The following is a 27,101-nucleotide window of genomic DNA, read 5'->3' as shown; positions in this document are numbered from 1 at the left end:
CAGCTCTGGAGTATAGTACAGGATGTAACTCAGGATCAGTACAGGATAAGTAATGTAATATATGTACACAGTGACTGTACCAGCAGAATAGTGAGTGCAGCTCTGGAGTATTATACAGGATGTAACTCAGGATCAGTACATGATAAGTAATATAATGTATGTACACAGTGACTGCACCAGCAGAACAGTGAATGCAGCTCTGGAGTATAATACAGAATGTAACTCAGGATCAGTACAGGATAAGTAATGTAATGTATGTACACAGTGACTGCACCAGCGGGATAGTGAGTGCAGCTCTGGAGTATTATACAGGATGTAACTCAGGATAAGTACAGGATAAGTAATGTAATGTATGTACACAGTGACTGTACCAGCAGAATAGTGAGCACAGCTCTGGAGTATAATACAGGATGTAACTCAGGATCAGTACAGGATAAGTAATGTAATGTATGTACACAGTGACTGTACCAGCAGAATAGTGAGTGCAGCTCTGGAGTATGATACAGGATGTAACTCAGGATCCGTACAGGATAAGTAATGTAATGTATGTACACAGTGAACGTATCAGCAGAATAGTGAGCGCAGCTCTGGAGTATTATACAGGATGTAACTCAGGATCAGTACAGGATGAGTAATGTAATGTATGTACACAGTGACTGCACCAGCAGAATAGTGAGCGCAGCTCTGGAGTATAATATACAGTAGTGCCTCCTGCGATCAGTATATAGTTACTCTTCTGTCTGGTATGATACATGGATTATAGTTATTATAATGTTATATTTTCTCCTCTTCTGAGCTCTCTTTGTGGTCGGACATTCATCGCTCTGGTGACTTTCGTTCTTTCATGGCTTCTGTATTCCGTCTCCTCACTTCCTGACTCCGCTCGCTTGGTCACATTGTGTTTATGATTCTGCTTCTCGTACTTCTTTTTCTCCTCCCATCACATGTTGCTAAATATTATTCTCATTTTTTCCCATACAGAGAGCGGGCGACACTATCGGGGGCGACTCTGAAAGGTAATCCATCTTTATTCTGCGTATTATGGTCTAGAATATGAGCAGGGGTATAATAGAAATGAAATCAATTGGTCTAATCCACAGATCAGTAGTAAGATAACGCACATGATCTGTGATTTAGTGTCATCCTGCAGAGCAGTGCTCTCACTATACAATGTATGTAGATTCTTATGACAGATGTGTATAGCCCTATAGGGGTGAGGTATTCGGTCCTGTTTTAGGAATTCGACACAAGCTCGATGTCTGTTATTTTGGGGTCACCTTTGGACAGCAGTTTGTGGGCTCAGGTTATTCTGCTGCACTGATCCAGTTTATAATGGTGATATGGACAGTCACAAGTCACCTGTCATTGCGAGGATGTCCTGTGGAGTCCAGGGTGATACATGTTACCTGCACCGACACATTGTAACAAATTATCACAACGTGGGGGAGAGGAGACTGGATACAACTGTAACAAACCCTCAGTGGTGAGAACTATTAGGTCAGGATGGATTGTCCGCCTCTGGATATACACAAGAATCATCCCATTCAGTGACAGCAAGCGGAAATCTTAAAATCAGTAAATAATAAAACAGAAAGTGGATTAGAAAATTACAGAACTATTCATTTATGGAAATAAGAAGAGCAACCACGGACTAGTCATGAGGCTGAGGACTATATCCATGATACCTCTGTATTACAGACTAGTCCTGAGGCTGCGGACTATATCCATATACCCCTGTATTACAAACTAGTCCTGGGGCTGCGGACTATATCCTTGATACCCCCTGTATTACAGACTAGTCACGAGGCTGCGGACTATATCCATGATACCCCCTGTATTACAGACTAGTCACGAGGCTGCGGACTATATCCATATACCCCTGTATTACAGACTAGTCATGAGGCTGAGGACTATATCCATGATACCCCTGTATTACAGACTAGTCATGAGGCTGCAGACTATATCCATGATACCCCTGTATTACAGACTAGTCATGAGGCTGCGGACTATATCCTTGATATCCCCTGTATTACAGACTAGACATGAGGCTGCGGACTATATCCATGATACCCCCTGTATTACAGACTAGACATGAGGCTGCGGACTATATCCATGATACCCCCTGTATTACAGACTAGACATGAGGCTGCGGACTATATCCATGATACCTCTGTATTACAGACTAGACATGAGGCTGCAGACTATATCCCTGATACCCCCTGTATTACAGACTAGTCATGAGGCTGCGGACTATATCCATGATACCCCTGTATTACAGACTAGTCATGAGGCTGCAGACTATATCCATGATACCCCTGTATTACAGACTAGTCATGAGGCTGCGGACTATATCCATGATACCCCCTGTATTACAGACTAGTCCTGGGGCTGCGGACTATATCCATGATACCCCCTGTATTACAGACTAGACATGAGGCTGCGGACTATATCCATGATACCTCTGTATTACAGACTAGACATGAGGCTGCGGACTATATCCATGATACCCCCTGTATTACAGACTAGACATGAGGCTGCGGACTATATCCATGATACCCCCTGTATTACAGACTAGACATGAGGCTGCGGACTATATCCATGATACCTCTGTATTACAGACTAGACATGAGGCTGCGGACTATATCCCTGATACCCCCTGTATTACAGACTAGACATGAGGCTGCGGACTATATCCATGATACCCCTGTATTACAGACTAGACATGAGGCTGCGGACTATATCCATGATACCCCCTGTATTACAGACTAGTCATGAGGCTGCGGACTATATCCATGATACCCCCTGTATTACAGACTAGTCATGAGGCTGCGGACTATATCCATGATACCCCCTGTATTACAGACTAGTCATGAAGCTGCGGACTATATCCATATACCCCCTGTATTACAGACTAGACATGAGGCTGCGGACTATATCCATGATACCCCTGTATTACAGACTAGACATGAGGCTGAGGACTATATCCCTGATACCCCCTGTATTACAGACTAGTCATGAGGCTGCGGACTATATCCATGATACCTCTGTATTACAGACTAGTTATGAGGCTGCGGACTATATCCATGATACCCCCTGTATTACAGACTAGTTATGAGGCTGCGGACTATATCCATGATACCCCCTGTATTACAGACAAATCAAATCAAAAAAGCTTTATTGGCACGTCCGAATAGATATTTGGCATTGCCAAAGCTAGTAGAGTGGGGGGGGGAGTTGGACTCGGGTGGGTGAGTGGTGGGGGTGGTGTGGGTGGTTTGGGGTATAACAGTCCATGGAGTCTCATCTTCCTCTTCGTTGGTGACCGTTATATGGGGAGGTGGGGTGGGGCGGGGCGGTTGGTTTGGGGTATAACAGTCCATGGAGTCTCATCTTCCTCTTCGTTGGTGACTGCTATATGGGGAGGTGGGGTGGGGTGGGGCGGGTGTATTGGGATAAATATAACAGTCCGTGGAGTCTCATCTTCCTCTTATTTGGTGACAGCTGGACACGTATTGGGCAGCGATCTCCACAGTGGCCTCTTCTTCTCCCAGTAGGATGTAGAGTTTCCTCTTCTCGTCTGCAGATATGAAGTCTGGGATGTGGGCAGAGAGTCTTTGGTAGTAGACGGCCCTCACAGCTGAGTATTTGGTGCAGTGTAGCAGGAAGTGGGTCTCGTCTTCTAGGACCCCCTGGTCACAGTGCTGGCACAGTCTCTTCTCCCGTGGCTTGTACGTCTGCCTGTATCGCCCCGTCTCTATCTCTAGGTTGTGGGCGCTCAGTCTGTACCGGCTCAGGGTCTGTCTGTGCTTGGGGTGGCGTATTCTCTCCAGGTAGGTGGCCATGGTGTAGTCCCTTTGTAGGGATTGGTACACGGTGAGTTTCTTGGAGTTATTTATTTCGTTTCTCCATTCTTCAATGTACCGCTCTCTGTTTGCCTCTGTGGTCGCCTTTATTTTGGCCTTGGTTATCATCTGTTGGTGTTTTTGGTTTGGTGGTTGGCTGTTGTTTGGTTGGTGAGTGTCTGGTTTGCTCAGGTGGCTTAGCCATGCTTGGTGGTGGTAGGAGTCAGGCTTGCTCCCCTGGATGTGTGCCTGGAAAGCTAGCGCCCTCTTCTGTATGGTGAGCCATAGGGGGAGTCTGCCTAGCTCTGCCCTGCAGGCCATGTTGGTGGTGTTGCGATGGACATGGAGCAGGTATTTGCAGAACTCCAGGTGGAAGTTCTCTGTTGGGCTGGAATCCCACCTTGACTGGTCTGGGTAGGTGGCTGAGCCCCAAACCTCACTGCCATAGAGAAGGATTGGAGCGATGACTGCGTCAAATATCTTCAGCCAGACCCTCACTGGTGGTTTGAGGTGGTACAGTTGTCTTCTGATGGCGTAGAAGGTTCTGCAGGCTTTTGCTTTCAGGGTTTCTATTGCTGCTTTGAAGCTTCCTGATTGGCTGAGCTCCAGCCCCAGGTAGGTGTAGCTGTTGGTTTTCTCCAGTGTGGAGCCGTTCAGTGTGAATTGTGGGGTGGAGGCTTTATTGTGGCCCTTCTTCTGGAATACCATGACTTTGGTCTTCTTCTGGTTGTTGGGTAGGGCCCATGTGGTGCTGAATTTTTCCAGCACTGACAGACTTTCTTGGAGGTCTTTCTCGGTGGGGGCCAGGAGTAGGAGGTCATCGGCGTATAGCAGGAACTTCACCTCTCGATTGTTCAGGGTGAGGCCTGGGATTGGTGAGGTCTCCAGGGCTGTAGCCAGTTCATTGATATAGATGTTGAAGAGCGTTGGGCTCAGGCTACAGCCTTGTCTGACCCCTCGGGCCTGTTGGAAGTATGCGGTCCTTTTCCCATTCACCTTCACACTGCACTGGTTTCTGGTGTAGGAGCTCTTGATGACGTCGTACGTTCTTCCTCCTATTCCACTCTCTAGGAGTTTCAGGAGTAGGCCTGGGTGCCATACTGAATCAAACGCCTTCTTAAAGTCTACGAAGCAGGCGAATATCTTGCCTCTTCTGGTGTTGTGGACGTGCGTCTTGATGAGGCTGTGCAGGGTGTAGATATGGTCTGTGGTGCGGTGGTTTGGCATGAACCCTGCTTGGCTCTTGCTGAGGACCCCGTGTTGTGTGAGGAAGGTGAGGATTCTGTTATTGATGATGCTGTTGAACAGTTTCCCCAGCGTGCTGCTGACGCAGATCCCTCTGTAGTTGTTGGGGTCATATTGGTCCCCATTCTTGTAGATGGGGGTTATGAGCCCTTTGTTCCAGTCTTCGGGGAAGTGTCCAGCATTGAGCACGAGGGTGAATAGCTTTGCCAGTGCCGCGTGTATTGCTGGAGAGCTGTATTTGATCATCTCTGGTAGGATGCCGTCAGGGCCACTGGCCTTTTTGCCTTTCAGCAGGACAATTCTTTCTTGTATATCTTTTATGGTGATTGGCGAGTCCAGAGGGTTCTGGAAGTCTTTGATGACTTTCTCCATGTCCCTCAGTTTGGTGATTATCTGTTGCTGTTCTGGAGTTAGTTCTTCTTCTGGGATGTTTTTGTAGAGACCTCTGTATTACAGACTAGTCATGAGGCTGCGGACTATATCGCTGATACCCCCTGTATTACAGACTAGTCATGAGGCTGCGGACTATATCCATGATACCCCCTGTATTACAGACTAGTCATGAGGCTGCGGACTATATCCATGATACCTCTGTATTACAGACTAGACATGAGGCTGCAGACTATATCCCTGATACCCCCTGTATTACAGACTAGTCATGAGGCTGCGGACTATATCCATGATACCCCCTGTATTACAGACTAGTCATGAGGCTGCGGACTATATCCATGATACCTCTGTATTACAGACTAGTCATGAGGCTGCGGACTATATCCATGATACCCCCTGTATTACAGACTAGTCATGAGGCTGTGGACTATATCCATATACCCCTGTATTACAGACTAGTCATGAGGCTGTGGACTATATCCATGATACCCCCTGTATTACAGACTAGTCATGAGGCTGTGGACTATATCCATGATACCTCTGTATTACAGACTAGACATGAGGCTGCAGACTATATCCCTGATACCCCCTGTATTACAGACTAGTCATGAGGCTGCGGACTATATCCATGATACCCCCTGTATTACAGACTAGTCATGAGGCTGAGGACTATATCCATGATACCCCCTGTATTACAGACTAGTCATGAGGCTGAGGACTATATCCATATACCCCTGTATTACAGACTAGTCATGAGGCTGCGGACTATATCCCTGATACCCCCTGTATTACAGACTAGTCATGAGGCTGAGGACTATATCCATGATACCCCCTGTATTACAGACTAGTCACGAGGCTGCAGACTATATCCCTGATACCCCCTGTATTACAGACTAGTCATGAGGCTGAGGACTATATCCATGATACCCCCTGTATTACAGACTAGACATGAGGCTGCAGACTATATCCCTGATACCCCCTGTATTACAGACTAGTCATGAGGCTGAGGACTATATCCCTGATACCCCCTGTATTACAGACTAGTCATGACACTGCAGACTATATTCATGATACCCCCTGTATTACAGACTAGTCATGAGGCTGCAGACTATATCCATGATACCCCTGTATTACAGACTAGTCATGAGGCTGAGGACTATATCCATGATACCCCCTGTATTACAGACTAGTCATGAGGCTGTGGACTATATCCATGATACCTCTGTATTACAGACTAGACATGAGGCTGCGGACTATATCCATGATACCCCCTGTATTACAGACTAGTCATGAGGCTGTGGACTATATCCATGATACCTCTGTATTACAGACTAGACATGAGGCTGCGGACTATATCCATGATACCCCCTGTATTACAGACTAGTCATGAGGCTGCGGACTATATCCATGATACCCCCTGTATTACAGACTAGACATGAGGCTGAGGACTATATCCATATACCCCCTGTATTACAGACTAGTCATGAGGCTGCGGACTATATCCATGATACCCCCTGTATTACAGACTAGTCATGAGGCTGCGGACTATATCCATGATACCTCTGTATTACAGACTAGTCATGAGGCTGCAGACTATATCCCTGATACCCCCTGTATTACAGACTAGTCATGAGGCTGCGGACTATATCCATGATACCCCCTGTATTTCAGACTAGTCATGAGGCTGCAGACTATATCCATGATACCCCCTGTATTACAGACTAGACATGAGGCTGCGGACTATATCCCTGATACCTCTGTATTACAGACTAGACATGAGGCTGCGGACTATATCCATGATACCCCCTGTATTACAGACTAGTCATGAGGCTGTGGACTATATCCCTGATACCCCCTGTATTACAGACTAGACATGAGGCTGCAGACTATATCCATGATACCCCCTGTATTACAGACTAGACATGAGGCTGCGGACTATATCCCTGATACCCCCTGTATTACAGACTAGTCATGAGGCTGAGGACTATATCCATGATACCCCCTGTATTACAGACTAGTCCTGGGGCTGCGGACTATATCCATGATACCCCCTGTATTACAGACTAGTCATGAGGCTGCGGACTATATCCATGATACCCCCTGTATTACAGACTAGTCATGAGGCTGCGGACTATATCCATGATACCTCTGTATTACAGACTAGTCATGAGGCTGCGGACTATATCCATGATACCCCCTGTATTACAGACTAGACATGAGGCTGAGGACTATATCCATATACCCCCTGTATTACAGACTAGTCCTGGGGCTGCGGACTATATCCATGATACCCCCTGTATTACAGACTAGTCATGAGGCTGCAGACTATATCCCTGATACCCCCTGTATTACAGACTAGTCATGAGGCTGCGGACTATATCCATGATACCCCCTGTATTACAGACTAGACATGAGGTTGCAGACTATATCCATGATACCCCCTGTATTACAGACTAGACATGAGGCTGCGGACTATATCCATGATACCCCCTGTATTACAGACTAGTCATGAGGCTGCGGACTATATCCCTGATACCCCCTGTATTACAGACTAGACATGAGGCTGCAGACTATATCCATGATACCCCCTGTATTACAGACTAGACATGAGGCTGCGGACTATATCCCTGATACCCCCTGTATTACAGACTAGTCATGAGGCTGAGGACTATATCCATGATACCCCCTGTATTACAGACTAGACATGAGGCTGCGGACTATATCCATGATACCCCCTGTATTACAGACTAGACATGAGGTTGCAGACTATATCCATGATACCCCCTGTATTACAGACTAGACATGAGGCTGCGGACTATATCCATGATACCCCCTGTATTACAGACTAGACATGAGGTTGCAGACTATATCCATGATACCCCCTGTATTACAGACTAGACATGAGGCTGCGGACTATATCCATGATACCCCCTGTATTACAGACTAGACATGAGGTTGCAGACTATATCCATGATACCCCCTGTATTACAGACTAGTCCTGGGGCTGCGGACTATATCCATGATACCCCCTGTATTACAGACTAGTCATGAGGCTGCAGACTATATCCCTGATACCCCCTGTATTACAGACTAGTCATGAGGCTGCGGACTATATCCATGATACCCCCTGTATTACAGACTAGACATGAGGCTGCGGACTATATCCCTGATACCCCCTGTATTACAGACTAGTCATGAGGCTGAGGACTATATCCATGATACCCCCTGTATTACAGACTAGACATGAGGCTGCGGACTATATCCATGATACCTCTGTATTACAGACTAGTCATGAGGCTGCGGACTATATCCATGATACCCCCTGTATTACAGACTAGACATGAGGCTGAGGACTATATACATATACCCCCTGTATTACAGACTAGTCCTGGGGCTGCGGACTATATCCATGATACCCCCTGTATTACAGACTAGTCATGAGGCTGCGGACTATATCCATGATACCTCTGTATTACAGACTAGTCATGAGGCTGCAGACTATATCCCTGATACCCCCTGTATTACAGACTAGTCATGAGGCTGCGGACTATATCCATGATACCCCCTGTATTACAGACTAGACATGAGGTTGCAGACTATATCCATGATACCCCCTGTATTACAGACTAGACATGAGGCTGCGGACTATATCCCTGATACCCCCTGTATTACAGACTAGTCATGAGGCTGAGGACTATATCCATGATACCCCCTGTATTACAGACTAGACATGAGGCTGCGGACTATATCCATGATACCCCCTGTATTACAGACTAGACATGAGGCTGCGGACTATATCCATGATACCCCCTGTATTACAGACTAGACATGAGGCTGCGGACTATATCCATGATACCCCCTGTATTACAGACTAGACATGAGGCTGCGGACTATATCCATGATACCCCCTGTATTACAGACTAGTCATGAGGCTGCGGACTATATCCATGATACCCCCTGTATTACAGACTAGTCATGAGGCTGCGGACTATATCCATGATACCTCTGTATTACAGACTAGTCATGAGGCTGCGGACTATATCCATATACCCCCTGTATTACAGACTAGTCATGAGGCTGCGGACTATATCCATGATACCTCTGTATTACAGACTAGTCATGAGGCTGAGGACTATATCCATATACCCCCTGTATTACAGACTAGACATGAGGCTGAGGACTATATACATATACCCCCTGTATTACAGACTAGTCCTGGGGCTGCGGACTATATCCATGATACCCCCTGTATTACAGACTAGTCATGAGGCTGCGGACTATATCCATGATACCTCTGTATTACAGACTAGTCATGAGGCTGCGGACTATATCCATGATACCTCTGTATTACAGACTAGTCATGAGGCTGCGGACTATATCCATATACCCCCTGTATTACAGACTAGTCATGAGGCTGCGGACTATATCCATGATACCCCCTGTATTACAGACTAGACATGAGGCTGAGGACTATATACATATACCCCCTGTATTACAGACTAGTCCTGGGGCTGCGGACTATATCCATGATACCCCCTGTATTACAGACTAGTCATGAGGCTGCGGACTATATCCATGATACCTCTGTATTACAGACTAGTCATGAGGCTGCGGACTATATCCATGATACCTCTGTATTACAGACTAGTCATGAGGCTGCGGACTATATCCATATACCCCCTGTATTACAGACTAGTCATGAGGCTGCGGACTATATCCATGATACCTCTGTATTACAGACTAGACATGAGGCTGAGGACTATATCCATGATACCCCCTGTATTACAGACTAGTCATGAGGCTGCGGACTATATCCATGATACCTCTGTATTACAGACTAGTCATGAGGCTGCGGACTATATCCATGATACCCCCTGTATTACAGACTAGACATGAGGCTGCGGACTATATCCCTGATACCCCCTGTATTACAGACTAGTCATGAGGCTGCGGACTATATCCATGATACCTCTGTATTACAGACTAGACATGAGGCTGAGGACTATATCCATGATACCCCCTGTATTACAGACTAGTCATGAGGCTGCGGACTATATCCATGATACCTCTGTATTACAGACTAGTCATGAGGCTGCGGACTATATCCATATACCCCCTGTATTACAGACTAGTCATGAGGCTGCGGACTATATCCATATACCCCCTGTATTACAGACTAGTCATGAGGCTGCGGACTATATCCATGATACCTCTGTATTACAGACTAGACATGAGGCTGCGGACTATATCCATATACCCCCTGTATTACAGACTAGTCATGAGGCTGCGGACTATATCCATGATACCTCTGTATTACAGACTAGTCATGAGGCTGCGGACTATATCCATGATACCTCTGTATTACAGACTAGACATGAGGCTGAGGACTATATCCATGATACCCCCTGTATTACAAACTCCATTCTCACCAATGGGAGGGAGACCTAGAGGGAGCCCTATGTGTAATCTACAGCTAAAAATGAAATGTGAGCAGTCCCTTTAAGGCAGGGTTGTCTATGGGATGATATTTCTGGATATTGATTGGTATTTCCTTCTGATTTCAGGTTCACAAGTTCTGCACCTGAGCGACAAGGAACCACATCGATGAGGAAGGTAAAGCGATTGCTGACTCTTATTATTCCCTTAAAAACAGCATTAAACAGCTGATGTGAACACAGCCTTAATCAGAGTAGTAGCTTGTAGTGTTCTCACCGGCCCCAGCGGGCCCAGCCTGGTATAGCACATGGTGCCGGAAATAGCTCAATATGTCGGTCATGGGAGCACGTCCCCGGCCCCCATTGTGAAGCAGGAAGGCGGCAATAATGTGTAAAGTGCAGCCCCAAACATCACAGAGAAGATCAGACTGAAAGGGAAAGAACAGGAGTAAAAGTGTCTTATGTAACCGTAACATTGTAGTGACCCAAAAAATATCAGGAGCCACCTCAGTCATCACTTAAAGGAACATCAGCAGCTAACAGCAAGACATCGGCACCCTGTATATATTATATCAGTGATGTCAGTAACAGGGGGCGGGGCTGTGACAACCTCTCAGACATGATATATACAGGTAGTTGTCAGTAGTGATAGATGAATCGCTGTACTGTAGTATAAGGTGTGCGGATCTCATGTCTGATCACATGTCATTATATTATATCAGTGATGTCAGTAACAGGGGGCGGGGCTGTGACAACCTCTCAGACAGGGGGTGTGGTTTGGGTATAGTACATCTGTCCCTATGGTGATCTTATTACTACATATAGTCTTCTTCTATAATAATAACAATCTCCTCGCCCTCCCTACAATGACTATTATTGGTGATTTTTGCGCTCGGTATTTTGTACCTTTTTGTGCCGTTTTCCGCCTCGCACTAATATATTGTTATTACTCCATCTTGGTTATAATTCTCACAGTCAGCGGCTTCCTGCGGTAGGATCTCTTTATTTTCATTAGTTTTACCGCCCGTCGGGCGCTGCCATATCTGCCGATTGATGTTTCTATAATGTATTTCCCAGATTAGGTGGAAAGTCTCACAGAGAAACCGGGATGGATGGAGGGAGAAATATAATAGCGCTCCTCGTCTGTCAGCCCCGGGCAGTGGATGTAATAAAAGGCGCAATATTGTTTCAACAAGAAACGGGAGTAAAAAAACAGGTGGGGCGAGCGAGAGAAGGTTTATGTGGACAGTGGACAGTGTACAGTCCTTGGCAAAAGTTCTGTCGCTTCTCCATGTTGTGGAATCAAACGCTTAGAAACTGACATCCATTGGTTTTAGAAGTGACTCCTATGAAAGCTGAAACCCTCCTAAATGTGTTTTGTTAAGAAAATAAATTGGCGAAATATTGATCACTTAATGAACACAGAAAGGTCAGATTTTGGCAAGACAAAAGTTTTGCCGCCCACATAAAGTAATGTGAAAATCAAACCAATAATTCAGTCCAAATACAAAGATATGTTTCCTAACATTGGTGAATGAAGTTGTGGTGCTATTAGAGCCAGATTTAAAATTTTGTGTGACTTCCATGAACATGAAGGACGGCATCCATGCATCTCAACAATGATTCATACAATTTATTGATGAAGTCATCAGTAATAGCAGAGAATGCCGTCTAACATGTTTCCCAGATGTCTGCCAAGCTTCCTTTTTCATCCTACCGCACACCTGCTCAGTGATGGTCATGTCTGGTGACTGTGCTGGCCAGTCCTGGAGCACCTTCATCTTCTTTGCCTTGAGGAACTTTAGTGTAGAGATGGATGGATGAGATGGAGCGCCATCCTGTGGCAAAATTTGACCCCTTTTATGATTGGGAATGTAAGAGGAAGCTAATACTACTAATACTACTATATTTTAGGCTATTGATATTGCCTTCCACCTTGCAAATGTTTTGCACACCCCCATACTGAATGTAGCCCCAGACCATGATCTTTCCACCACCAGACTTAGCTGTTTTCTGGGTGTATCTTGGATCCATACGAACTCCAGTAGGTCTCCTGCAGTATTTGTGGTGGCTGTGATGTAATTCAACTGAAGATTCAACTGAGTAATCCACCTTCTGCCACTTTTCCAGCGTCCATCCGTTTAGCAGACTGTGGGCCTTGCCTTTTGTTTCGTGCTGGCTTCTGGGCACTAATTCCACCATGGAGGACATTTCGAGGCAAAATACTACAAACTGTTCTAGCTGACACAGGGACTTGAGGTGACCAGGCCTGTTGGAGCTCTGCTGCAGTGGAAGAGGGGCTGGCTTTTGATTTTCTAACCAACAAACGTTCCTCCTGAGCAGTTGTCTTGCGGGGTCTGACAGACCTGGGCTTGTCAAAAACTACTTCAGTCTGTTCAGATCTTTTTTTAATTCTTTGTACTTGACGCTGAGACACATTGAAGGTGCGGCCACCTCTGCAGTGGATCTGGTCTTCATCCTCTTGATAATCAAGGCTTTGGTCGCAGGGATGATTTTTGGCATGTTGTCAGAGGTGAAGTTGCAGTTCTAGTGACGGTCTGGGGTGCTGGAGTTCTTTTTATACACACCCACTAATTAATAGAGATGAGCGAGTACTATTCGAAACTCCCGTTTCAAATAGCACGCACCCATAGGAATGAATGGACGCAGCCGACACGCAGGAGGTTAAGCAGCCGGCTGCAGGCAAAGTCTGCGTGCTGGCCACTTCCATTCATTCCTATGGGTGCGTGCTATTCGAAACGGCCGTTTCGAATAGTACTCGCTCATCTTTACTAACTAACTGACCAATTAGTGAGCACAGGTGAGGCTGTACACTAGGATTGGGGGCATTATATGACAAGGCGACAAAACTTTTGTCTTGCCAAAATCTCACCTTTCTGTGTTCATTAAATGATCAATATTTTGCCAGTGAAGCCAATTTATTTACTTAATAAATAAAACACATTTGGGAGGGTTTCAGCTTTCATAGGAGTCATTTCTTAAACCAATAGATGAATTTAAAGTCAGTTTATAAGCTTTTGATTCCACAACATGGAGAAGCGACAGAACTTTTGTCAGGGACTGTATATAGCATTAGAGCCAGCGGTCACGTCAGTCCCAAACCAGACGTCATCACAGTCTGAGATTTACCAGGATCGTCCTGATTTTTCAGCTTGTCCTGGGCTTATGGAAACTGCACGATAAGGGGGGCATATAAGCAATGGGCTTAAAGGGTTAATAAGTTATTTCCCATCCATAGGATAAGGGAAAAACCGACCACTGCTCCAATGGGGTCAAACCCCCGTGTTCTTCTGATTGATTGTGCTGACAGGCAGTGTTGTCTTAGTCTCAGCGTATATAGCTACACATATCACAGGTTTGACCATTGACCACTAGGACTTGTGACTAAACCAGGTTAAAGCCACAGGCGTCGTGATATATTCCTTCATAAATGCTTTACGATCTTCCGTCACTTTGAGAAACGGTCTTGTAATTGCGCGACTACAGACGACTAAACCGTAAGAGTAATTAATGGCGGGTTATTGTGTACAGTAAGGAGTCAAGCATCTGCGGGAGATAAAGGAGGCTTATTACACCAAATCTGCAAGACTCAGAAGACATGCAAGATTCTGCCCAAGATACCAAAGACTTCAAGAGCTGTGCTCTGTATTCTCCTCCTGATTGCTCACCGCCTGGAGACGCTATCACAAATAATCACAATTCTGCTGTTATATCATGTGTTATACTCCATTCACACTCAGAGCTGCAACGTGGATATCTGACTTGGATGCACTTCACTTTCAGATCTGCTGCGACGGTTATCTATCTGAACTTTCAGAATGTCTGATTAAAGACAAACTTGCAGAAGATGCAGCTCTGGATGTGAATATAGTATAAACCGTGGCTAGGACTCTGGATCGTGTATTTATAGGGTTAAAGAGATCTTTGTCTTTTACGCCTTTGACTCCAGTCACTACCAAAGCTGCATTCAACACTTGCTACTTCCCTTGTAAATATATTTTTGCGTATCCCCTAAACTAATAGACCAGGTCACCAAACAGCTCAGTTCTATCTGTCTGATATCCCACAATGCACTGTTCTCTAGTATCAAGAAAGTTGTAGGAATTCGGACACAGCTCTAGGAGTGACTAGAGGATACAACATAAATATGTAAATCAGGATCAGTATAAAAGAAGTGGACTAAAGGATTCACAAAGCTGCCGAATATTATATTTGGAGTGTTGTAAGTGGGTTTAGATCCAGTAATAGTCGTAGTCATACTGGTAATATATAAGGTATGAATGGCTGGGACATGGACTTGTGCAAGATTGTAGGTTGTTAGAGGGTTTAGATGCAGCTTGGATGATAGTAATAGTCGTTGTCATTGTGGTAGTTGTACTAGTTATCAGTGCGAACTTTTGACCCCTCTCCCTCCCTGACCGATGCCGAAGACCCTGAGCGACCCCCTCCCGGCATTCCTGCGCGCTCTATTATGCTCCATAGTGGCCCCTGCACACAGTATTATCCCCCATAGTGGCCCCTGCACACAGTATTATGTCCCATAGTGGCCCCTGCATACAGTATTGTGGCCCCTACTCACAGTATTATGTCCCATAGTGGCCCCTGCACACAGTGTTACCCCCCTAGTGTCCCCTACACACAGTATTATGTCCCATAGTGTCCCCTGCACACAGTATTATGCCCCATAGTGGCCCCTACACACAGTATTATGTCCCATAGTGGCCCCTACACACAGTATTATGTCCCATAGTGGCCCCTACACACAGTATTATGTCCCATAGTGGCCCCTACACACAGTATTATGTCCCATAGTGGCCCCTACACACAGTATTATGTCCCATAGTGGCCCCTACACACAGTATTATGTCCCATAGTGGCCCCTACACACAGTATTATGTCCCATAGTGGCCCCTGCACACAGTGTTATCCCCCTAGTGTCCCCTACACACAGTATTATGTCCCATAGTGTCCCCTGCACACAGTATTATGCCCCATAGTGGCCCCTACACACAGTATTATGTCCCATAGTGGCCCCTACACACAGTATTATGTCCCATAGTGGCCCCTACACACAGTATTATGTCCCATAGTGGCCCCTACACACAGTATTATGTCCCATAGTGGCCCCTACACACAGTATTATGTCCCATAGTGGCCCCTACACACAGTATTATGTCCCATAGTGGCCCCTACACACAGTATTATGTCCCATAGTGGCCCCTACACACAGTATTATGTCCCATAGTGTCCCCTGCACATATTATTATGCCCCATAATGGCCCCTACACACAGTATTATGTCCCATTGTGGACACCCATGAACAAGTATTATACTCTGGGGTCTTTTCAGACCCCAGAGTATAATAATCTGAGACCGATGGGGATACCAACATAAAAACCACTGTCAATTACATATCCCACTGCAGTCCTTGGTGGTGTCGGCCATTTTCAATGACGTCCGGGACGTCACATGACCCAGGACATAGGCCCCGGTCATGTGACGTCAGGGACATCACTGAAGTAGAGCGCAGAGAGGTAAGTAACACTGTTTTTTATGTTTCTTACCTCTCCTGGGCCTCCGATTATTATACTCGGGGGTCTGAAAAGACCCCCAAATATAATAATAGTGTTGGTGGGTGCCGCGGCGTCACTTAAGGATCCCGGCCCCTGCCAGGATCGGTAAGTAAATAGGGCCCATTACTGGCTGGAGTAAAAATTAAAAAAAAGCAGCGGTAGCGGCTGTCACCGGGCCCTCTAATGTCCCGGGCCCAGTGGCAGCTGCTATCCCAGTAGTTACACCCCTGCTAGAAATACATAATGTATGAATATCAGCAATAGGGTGTAAATTTTAGGTTATGTGTTATAAATTTTGTGTCTCCTTGTAAACTATTAAAGGTCTGATGCTGCACATGGCTCAAACCTCACCCACATGCAGTGACCAATGGCCGCATGATTGTAAACTGCGGGTTTCGGGCACATGTGGCCCTGTGTGAACATATCCTAATAATGCAGCAGTTGCCCAGGCTTAGCAGCTGTAATAAGCATATATATATATATATATATATATATATATATATATATATATATATATATTATAGCTATCTAGATATACACACATATATTATATCTCATGTCTCCTTACATCTGACCATATGCTTTCCTCTCTTGCAGTCTTTCCATTACGCATCGCTGAGGGTCAAAACCAAAAAAAGATCAAAAGGTAAAAAAAAAAAAATTAAGTTTTTGGAAATTGAATTTTAAGTTAAAAATGAAGAGAATCGACCCCAGAATATAACAAGATCCCGGGCTTTATCCCAGGGGGGTCACTGACAAGCAGCCGACGGCGGATTTCCTGCAAGGACCTTGGCCACGGCGACTGCGAGGGCTGGCTATGGAAGAAGAAAGACGCAAAAGGCTACTTCACCCAGAAATGGAAGAAGTACTGGTTCATCCTGAAGGACTCCTCGCTGTACTGGTACACCAACCAGAATGTGAGTAGCCACAGCCGCCTGGGCACACGGGAGGCAAGGGGGGCAGCAGCAAAAACTGCAAGGAGAGTGCGAAAAATCGCATCATTCATACATTACAGTACTCTGGTCACATCCAGAGCTGCATGCACACTTCTGCTGGCTGACCTCTTAGGGTTGAGCTTTGGGCAGCTTGTAATGGGTTATTTGGGTGCAGAGGTCACTCTTTATTACATTGGCGTTTCTTTTTTATTAGGATGAGAAGGCGGAAGGATTCATCAGTTTACCAGAATTCAGGATAGACCGCGCCATCGAATGTAGGAGGAAACAGTGAGTAGTGAGAGAGACAGTTACACCCTCACCCAGCAGCACAGAGTATTTCAGGGGGTTGAGGTGATTATTGAATAGACTGGGGTGCATTTATGGAGGGGAAAACATTTAATACACCAGTCTAAATAAATATCTCCCATTGTCACATATTTCTTCAGGTCCTGATTGATAGTTTGGGCTCGCGCTGCCCCTGTCCAGTATATACATCACAGTATATAGCACAGTGTATATGGGAAGTGCTGGGTCCAGCCAGCTGTCCTCCAGTCCGGTATATACTGTATATAGCACAGTGTATATAGCAAGAGTCCCATGCACTGTAATTTGCCCTGGTAACCTGTATATATAGTATATAGCACAGTGTATACAGCAGTCACCCTATATTCTGTCTGTCCACCAGGTAGCCTGTATATATAGTAGATAGCACAGTGTATACAGCAGTCACCCTATATTCTGCACCTCTGTCTGGTAGCCTGTATATACAGTACATAGCACAGTGTATACAGCAGGCGCCCTGTGCTCTGTATTTCTGACATTTGTTGCTTCTTCCAGCGCCTTTAAGGCTTGTCATCCCAAAATCAAGAGTTTCTTCTTCGCCACAGACTGTCTGGAGGAGATGAACAGGTGAGTTGTGGATCAGCCCCCGCCCCTTATATCAGTGAGAATGTAAGAATGCAGGGTCTATACATTATACATGTCATACTCCATGCACCTCCAAAGCTGCAGCCTGCAGGACCTCACATCCCACTGCTCCCTACTACTGGAGTGCTGCCTGTACTCTGCAAAGAGAGGACCCCAGGAGTCCCAAGAACTGAGCAGAAAGCAGGAGGGGTCCCGATAGTGACCAGCTATATAGAAAATGGGACCTAGGCAGCAAGTCTACATGACCCAACACAGTATTATAATACCAGGATTATACTGCCACTTATTACAGGGCACTAAGGCATGTCCTTGAGCCTAATCTTCTTAGGGCTGACATTTGGGTGATCCTTGGCCTCACCAGTCTGGTTATGCACTGCACCCTGGACCCGACATTATGGGGGCCATTCCTGGGACTGATGTAAAGGGTTCAGCGCAGCACTGGGATGTGAGCGGAATATGAAGTCTCTGATGATTGGCGCAGCAGATGAATATAAAGAATGGGGCAGATGGGCTGGGGAGTTGTCGCCATTGTGGTGGTTCCTCTGGAGACAATGCCGCTTTTGTGTTCTGTGATTTTAATCATTTGCTCTTGTGTGGAGTACAGTGCGGCTGGCGCTGTGTATACGGCTGCGTCTATAGCATTGTGTACTGCGGGGGAGGGGGCCACAGCTGAAGCCGCAGCCTCTCTTATACACGGAGCTTCTTATACGTGGCACATTATTATCAGATCACATGGAGCTTCCTATAAATACGTGACACATTAATGTCTGATCCAGAAGAACCTGAACCAAGCAGCGGACATTACTGATGGCCCAACAAGTGCCCACTGAGTAGGAGGAGTCTCACACCTAAAGGGGAGGAGTTAATATATATTGAATGGACAAAGCCCCAAATAGGCTAAAAAACCAAAACAACAAACACCACTGTAAATTAATAAAGTGCAGGGCAAAACGGTGGCTCAGTGGTTAGCACTGGTGCCTTGCAGCGCTGGGGTCCTGAGTTTGAATCCTGCCAGGAACAACATCTGCAAGGAGTTTGTATGTTCTCTCTGTGTTTGCTTGGATTTCCTCCCATTCTACTGACATACTGATAGGAAAAAAAAAGTGCAAAAGAGGAAAGACATGTATGTAAAAGACAGACACGCAAGAAGTACATGGACAAAAGATGCACATTCATATAGATATAAAAAACTATACATGCTTGTGGAATGATAATACTGGACTGCTTGGACTCCCACAAAGCCTACTGGTAGGTAACACTAGGGGGCACTTATGGCAGCTGTACTTACACTACACCTATAACCTTCAAAGTGTTGTATATATCTATATGTAGTGAGCTCCCTCTAGTGGTGACTGTATAATCTGTATGTAGTGAGTTCCCTGTATTGGTGACTGTATAATCTGTATATAGTGAGTGCCTCCTAGTGGTGACTGTATAATCTGTTATGTAGTGAGCTCACTCTAGTGGTGATTGTATAATGTGTATGTAGTGAGCTCCCTCTAGTGGTGACTGTATAATCTGTATGTAGTGAGCTCCCTCTAGTGGTGATTTATAATCTGTATATAGTGAGATCCTCCTAGTGGTGATTATATAATCTACTTTCAATAATCTCCCCCTACTGTTGGTGCATGATTTTTGGGACAGATTTACTAATACTGTGTAAACTGCAGACAGTGAAACCTTAGACTAAACCAGTGTCCAACAAAAAAAAATGCCTAAATGTTTATTGCACAGTAGTACAAGCTTCATCACACACCCCTTTTCTTGTAATTGATACATGTATTGGAATATTGTTACACCATAAACAATTTATTGCAACCATATTATCAGTCATACTGTATAAGAGATGAGTAAAAACCTATTGGAGACAGCGCATGGTGATCTGCTGCCACCTGCTGGACAAGTATCAGAATACAATCCTAAAAACTCTGCAAAGCAAGAACGTAGCTGCACCCCTTGTGCCACCCAATACAGACATGGGCATGATGTGCCTTTGGCTCTAGCACACGGCAGGTGGCGCTCTTCTCATTCTGTCCCATAATTCTGTCACATCTATAATGTTTGTCCGTAACCTCTCTGCTTTCTGTAGCTGCACCCCTTGTGCCACCCAATACAGACATGGGCATGATGTGCCTTTGGCTTTAGCACACGACAGGTGGCGCTCTTCTCATTCTGTCCCATTCTCCTTGCTTCATGTCTGCTTTCTCCATAGTGTCCTGTATAGATAATATATTATACACATTCTATACATATATTATTACTCTATAGACAGAGGGCGACGAATCTTCTCTGTTTTTTTTTTTTTTTTTATGTTTTACTTTCTAGTATGATGCGCGATGATGAGACCTGAGATGACACTTGGTCAGGTGTGAACTGGCGTCAAATTATAAGATATCTGTGACTTACCATGTAATTGCTTTGTTATTGTCGCCCTGCAGATGGATGAACCGCCTGGGCCTCGCCGCTATCGGGTATACGCCAGACGAAAAGGACATCAGACCAAATGAAGGTAAAATCAGGGAATTCATCACCCCTGCGCCAATTTTTGTTATTTATTTTTGTTATAAGAATTTTGTGACACTTTGTATTTCTGGGGGACTCTGTATTTTTATGGGGGACAGTATGGCTGGCAGTATTATGTGGAACTGTATGGCTGGCAGTATTATGGGGGACAGTATGGCTGGCAGTATTATGTGGAACTGTATGGCTGGCAGTATTATGGGGGACAGTATGGCTGGCAGTATTATGGGGGACAGTATGGCTGGCAGTATTATGGGGGACAGTATGGCTGGCAGTATTATGGGGGACAGTATGGCTGGCAGTATTATGGGGGACAGTATGGCTGGCAGTATTATGGGGGACAGTATGGCTGGCAGTATTATGGGGGACTGTATGGCTGGCAGTATTATGGAGGACTGTATGTCTGGCAGTATTATGGGAGACAGTATGGCTGGCAGTGTTATGTGGAACTGTATGGCTGGCAGTATTATGGGGGACTGTATGGCTGGCAGTATTATGGGGGACTGTATGGCTGGCAGTATTATGGGGGACTGTATGGCTGGCAGTATTATGTGGAACTGTATGGCTGGCAGTATTATGGGGGACAGTATGGCTGGCAGTATTATGGGGGACAGTATGGCTGGCAGTATTATGGAGGACTGTATGTCTGGCAGTATTATGGGGGACTGTATGTCTGGCAGTATTATGGGGGACTGTATGGCTGGCAGTATTATGGGGGACAGTATGGCTGGCAGTGTTATGTGGAACTGTATGGCTGGCAGTATTATGGAGGACTGTGTAGCTGGCAGTATTATGGGGGACTGTATGGCTGGCAGTATTATGAAGGACTGTGTAGCTGGCAGTATTATGGGGGACTGTATGGCTGGCAGTATTATGTGGAACTGTATGGCTGGCAGTATTATGGGGGACAGTATGGCTGGCAGTATTATGGGGGACAGTATGGCTGGCAGTATTATGGGGGACAGTATGGCTGGCAGTATTATGTGGAACTGTATGGCTGGCAGTATTATGGGGGACTGTATGGCTGGCAGTATTATGGGGGACTGTATGGCTGGCAGTATTATGGGGGACTGTATGGCTGGCAGTATTATGGGGGACAGTATGGCTGGCAGTATTATGGGGGACTGTATGGCTGGCAGTATTATGGGGGACTGTATGGCTGGCAGTATTATGGGGGACAGTATAGCTGGCAGTATTATGGGGGACTGTATGGCTGGCAGTATTATGGGGGACTGTATGGCTGGCAGTATTATGGGGGACAGTATGGCTGGCAGTATTATGTGGAACTGTATGGCTGGCAGTATTATGGGGGACTGTATGGCTGGCAGTATTATGGGGGACTGTATGGCTGGCAGTATTATGGGGGACAGTATGGCTGGCAGTATTATGTGGGACTGTATGGCTGGCAGTATTATGGGGGACAGTATGGCTGGCAGTATTATGGAGGACTGTATGTCTGGCAGTATTATGGGGGACAGTATGGCTGGCAGTGTTATGTGGAACTGTATGGCTGGCAGTATTATGGAGGACTGTGTAGCTGGCAGTATTATGGGGGACTGTATGGCTGGCAGTATTATGAAGGACTGTGTAGCTGGCAGTATTATGGGGGACTGTATGGCTGGCAGTATTATGTGGAACTGTATGGCTGGCAGTATTATGGGGGACAGTATGGCTGGCAGTATTATGGGGGACTGTATGGCTGGCAGTATTATGGGGGACAGTATGGCTGGCAGTATTATGGGGGACTGTATGGCTGGCAGTATTATGGGGGACTGTATGGCTGGCAGTATTATGGGGGACACTGTTATGGAGGACACTGTATCTCACTGTTATGGGGATACTGTGGCTGGTATTATTGTGGCATTGTATGGCAAGCACTGTTATAGGGGACACTTTGTGGCTGGCACTTCTATGGGGGTCTTGGGTAACTTATCTATTCATGGGGTACTGTGTGCCAATATGATTTTTAAAAAACACAAATGATGGATCCCATGTTAAATGCTGTGCAGACCTGGAGAGCAATGCGTCACATCCTTCAGCTCTCTGTGGCCCTTGATTATGGAGTGGATCTGCCAGTGTGGCCCTTGAGCAGAGAAGGTTGTGCCCCTGATACATTACTGACTGTGTGCACCTACAGGGCTTGTATTATGGGGGGTGGTCCCGGCCGCTGCTGTATCATCTATACACAGAGATAACTGGACACAATGTAACACTCTCTGTCATTAGCAGATTACTGGAGTGAGAGTGACCAGGACGATGTCGATGGCTCCATGACATTAAAGCAAGAACCGCAAACAACAGCGAGCGACACCTACCACCGCACCGCCTCAGTGAGTGCCCCAGACTATGGGGGTGATCATGGCTGCAGATCAGTAACCATGTGGTCATTCATCCTCAGACACCCCAAAAACCTGCACAGGATCTTATACATTATGTAATCTCAGAATAATAGAAATAATCACATACACTGATGTCAGTAACAGGGGGCGGGGCTGTGACAACCTCTCAGACATGATATATACAGGTGGTTGTCAGTAGTAATAGATGGATAGCTGTACTGTAGTATAAGGTGTGCGGATCTCATGTCTGATCACATGTTATTAAATTATATCACTGATGTCAGTTACAGGGGGCGGGGCTGTGACAACCTCTCAGACATGATATATACAGGCTGGTTTTCAGCAGATCCCAATGTATATTGGCTGTATGGGGGTATTTTGGGCAGAGTTCCCCTTTAGGCTAGTTCTTCCAGGATGATTTCTGATCTTTTTATCTTTTCAGGTGAACTCCTCGAGTCCATTTCCAGAGCAGAAGCATGGGCGCCACTTCTCCAGTGAATCCACCTATTCGCATTCCTCCGCTGAAGACTCCAGGCCGGACGCTTTGGGCAGCACTCACTCCTCCGGTTGTCGGCCCACTTTCCGGGAGCGACGGTCCTGGCAGGATCTCATAGAGACCCCTCTGACTAGTTCGGGTCTTCACTTCCTCCAGACTGTCCCTCCTGATGCTGAATATGTAGCAGGGCGGACAGGAATGTCCCCGGAAAGGAGAAGACAAGCTACACTGCCGGTCCAGCGGCGCCATAACCAGGAGCGGGACGGGCCCTTTCCTCTGGCAGAATGTCCCAGGAGTCACACGGCACACACCAGGACACAAAAACAGCGCAGCCAAAGCTTGCCCAGGAACCGGGACGCCAGAGGGAAAAACCGCAATAAGAACGCCAGTCTGTTAGAGGAAAAGTCTGAGGAGGAGCCACTGAAGAGGAAGCACAGCAGCTCCAGCAAAGAAGGTGAGGAGCAGTAGTGACAGCCATTACCTCTCACCAGTCCCACAACCAACTTTCCCAAACCCTTGACAATCAGATCTGGAGGATGTCACCCAGCTTTCCCATACCGCTGACAATCAGATCTGAAGGATGACACCCAGCTTTCCCATACCGCTGACAATCAGATCTGAAGGATGACACCCAGCTTTCCCATATTCCTGACAATCAGATCTGAAGGGTGACAACCAAATTTCCCAGATACAATATTATCAGACCCCTCTCTTAGTATCACACTATGTACTTACCTTCCTCGATCCCAGTTCTGCTGCTACATCCTGATGTGTAGTGTCAGGACCCAGGGCAGGTGTATAAGCAACACCTTTCTGCAGCGCTCTTATCTCATGTGACCAGGGCCATAACTACTGGGGTAGCAGCAGTAGCGTCTGCCACAAGGTTCGGGACACTAGAGCCCGGCGACAGCTGCTACCGCTGCATTGTTTTTTTTTTAATAGGCCGGTACCTACTGCCGGTGCTATTGCTGCCGGTGCTTCCCCTTCTGCGGAGGCGGCCGTGATCTGGAGTCAGAATCAGTAAGTAAGGCAGCGGGCCCGCGAACCCCACAAACACTATCATTATACTCGGGGGGGGGGCAGTCTTTTCAGACCTTCGAGTATAATGATACAAGGCCCAGGGGAGGTGAGGGAACATAAAAACCACTGTTACTTACCTCTCCTGGCTCTGGAAGGCTTCAGGCCTACTTGGTGATGTCACAGACCAGGGTTTGCGTGCTTATGCCTCGCGACACAAGGCCCCCCTCAAGTGACATCTCTTCAATCATTGAAGATGGCTGACATCAACGGGGAGTGCGCCAGAGCCCAGGAGAGGTAAGTAACAGTTTTGTTTATGTTTGTTTACTCCCATGGGTCTTCGATTATTATACTCTGGGGTCTGAAAAGACCCTGGAGTTTAATAATTGTTCATGGATTCTCCACATTGGGGCATAATACTGTGTGCAGGGGCCACTATGGGGCATAATAGTGCATGCAGATATAAAGGGGGGATGTCGGGTTCTTTCGGGGGGTGGTGGTCAGGGGTGGGGCATGTCAAAAGTTTGGCATGGGGCCCCACCATTCCTAGTTATGCCACTGCATGTGATCTCTGTCATACCCCAACTCCCTCTGATGTCATGTGACTTCCTTTGCACGCCGACCCTCGCTGTGTTACCTCAGTCTCACATTCCCCAATCTGTATTCTAGAAAACAAGAAGGAGACTCGGTGCAGCACAGACGGACTACAGGAGCTTTACAAGACGCTGGAACAAGCAAGTCTGTCAGCATTCGGGGAGCAGCGGCCGTCCACCAAGCAGGAGTTCAGAAGATCCTTCATAAAGAGGAGCAATGACCCCATCCTCAACGAGAAACTGCACCGCATCCGAGTCCTGAAGAGCACTTTAAAAGTAGGAACCCCTCCCCAATGAATCCACAATTACCTGAGGATATAGGAATGTTACAATGTATCAGTCTGGAAAATCCTCTGTTACAATGTATCACTTTAGAACATCCTCTTTTACAATGTATCAGTCTGGACCATCCTCTGTTACAATGTATCAGTCTGGACCATCCTCTGTTACAATGTATCAGTCTGGACCATCCTCTGTTACAATGTATCAGTCTGGACCATCCTCTGTTACAATGTATCAGTCTGGACCATCCTCTGTTACAATGTATCAGTCTGGACCATCCTTTGTTACCATGTGTCAGTTTAGGAAGCCACAAGTGGTCAGAGGGTTTGTTTGGTACAATGGTCCAGCCATCTATTAATAAGGTTATATAACTGAAGCTGTCTGAGCCGTCACCCACCGGTACGTGTGAATATACAGATACTAAGTGCAGGGTAACTTCTAGATAGAGGGGTCAGGATCTGAGGATCAGAGGAGGAAAGATAGATATGATAAGAAATGTTAGTTAGTGTGTGGAGGATGAAGGACATTGTGATCAGGTCACGTGATAAGCCGCCTAAACAGATTTTGGGGAATGTCTGAAGCTCCTGTATTTGGGTTTAATCTGAAAGTCTGGGGTAAAGGAGGAGATGTAGTGGGCGCAGTGCTATGGAGGGATTTATGGGGGAGTGTGATAATGTAATATTGTATACTGTGGGGGATGGGCAACCAGTGCAGCGACTGACGCAAGGTAGGTGCATCTGTGTACCAGAGTGACAGAAAGATCCTGGTGGCCGCATACAGGGCAGATTGTAGAGGGAGAGTTTATTAAGAAGAACAATTAGAAGAGAATTGTAATAGTCAAGATGGGAAATAATCATAGCAACAATTCTAGATTCTAGAGAAGTTTTTAGGTGCAGGTGACAAGAATGTGCAAGTGCCTGAATATGTGGAGTGAAGGCGAGATCTGAGTGATAAACAACCCCCAATAAGACCACAGACAGAGATGGAGATATCAGGGTTGGAGGGAACACCAGAAGTTTTTTAAAGATTTAGTTTCAGTGGAAGAGAAGACCTGGTGTTAGAGGCAGCAGGTGTTCTGTATTAGTGCAGCGGTGATGTCACAGTATGACATATACGGGAAGCCAAATCTGCTGATGGTTTGTCCAATAGGAGATGTGTAGAGAGAGAAGAGGAAGGGGCCTAGGACCGAGCCCTGAGGAACCCCAAAAGCAAGGGGAAGAGAGGAAATAGCACCAGCGAATGATACACTAAATGTGCGGTCAGAGAGATAGGAAGTAGGGTTCAGCGATCGGGATCGGGAAAGATCGAATCCTGATCGAGCAAATTTAACAATCACGATCGGCTGGAAAATGATCGGAAATCGGATTTTAAAATCGATCCTGAAATCTCAAGGTCGTCTCAACCCTAATAGGAAGAAAACCAAGAGAGCGCAATGTCCCTGAGGACAATAAGGTGGAGCATAGTGAGGAGGAGTTGGTGGTCTATG

General features: G+C 46.2%; 1 protein-coding gene and 1 long non-coding RNA gene across 2 annotated transcripts in view; both read left to right on the top strand.

The window, feature by feature from the left end:
* The window catches only part of LOC142184425 (connector enhancer of kinase suppressor of ras 2-like), a 193,780-nt gene that overhangs the window by 164,909 nt on the left and 1,770 nt on the right, over positions 1-27,101 (top strand). The window contains exons 14-23 of the mRNA XM_075259286.1: positions 982-1,016; positions 11,042-11,090; positions 17,104-17,152; positions 17,251-17,423; positions 17,656-17,729; positions 18,279-18,350; positions 20,807-20,877; positions 23,118-23,218; positions 23,670-24,177; positions 25,410-25,609. Of these exons, the coding sequence (XP_075115387.1) occupies positions 982-1,016; positions 11,042-11,090; positions 17,104-17,152; positions 17,251-17,423; positions 17,656-17,729; positions 18,279-18,350; positions 20,807-20,877; positions 23,118-23,218; positions 23,670-24,177; positions 25,410-25,609 (1,332 nt within the window). The remainder of the gene's footprint in view (positions 1-981; positions 1,017-11,041; positions 11,091-17,103; positions 17,153-17,250; positions 17,424-17,655; positions 17,730-18,278; positions 18,351-20,806; positions 20,878-23,117; positions 23,219-23,669; positions 24,178-25,409; positions 25,610-27,101) is intronic.
* LOC142185418 (uncharacterized) lies at positions 25,944-27,085 on the top strand. Its single transcript, XR_012711869.1, has 3 exons — positions 25,944-25,956; positions 26,846-26,889; positions 27,042-27,085. It is a non-coding gene; the product is annotated as an uncharacterized LOC142185418 (long non-coding RNA).

Source organism: Leptodactylus fuscus, chromosome 11 (assembly GCF_031893055.1).
Source record: "Leptodactylus fuscus isolate aLepFus1 chromosome 11, aLepFus1.hap2, whole genome shotgun sequence".
NCBI classification, from domain to species: Eukaryota; Metazoa; Chordata; class Amphibia; order Anura; family Leptodactylidae; genus Leptodactylus; species Leptodactylus fuscus.
Note: the sequence above shows the minus strand (reverse complement) of the source record. Positions and strands in the feature narration are given on the sequence as shown.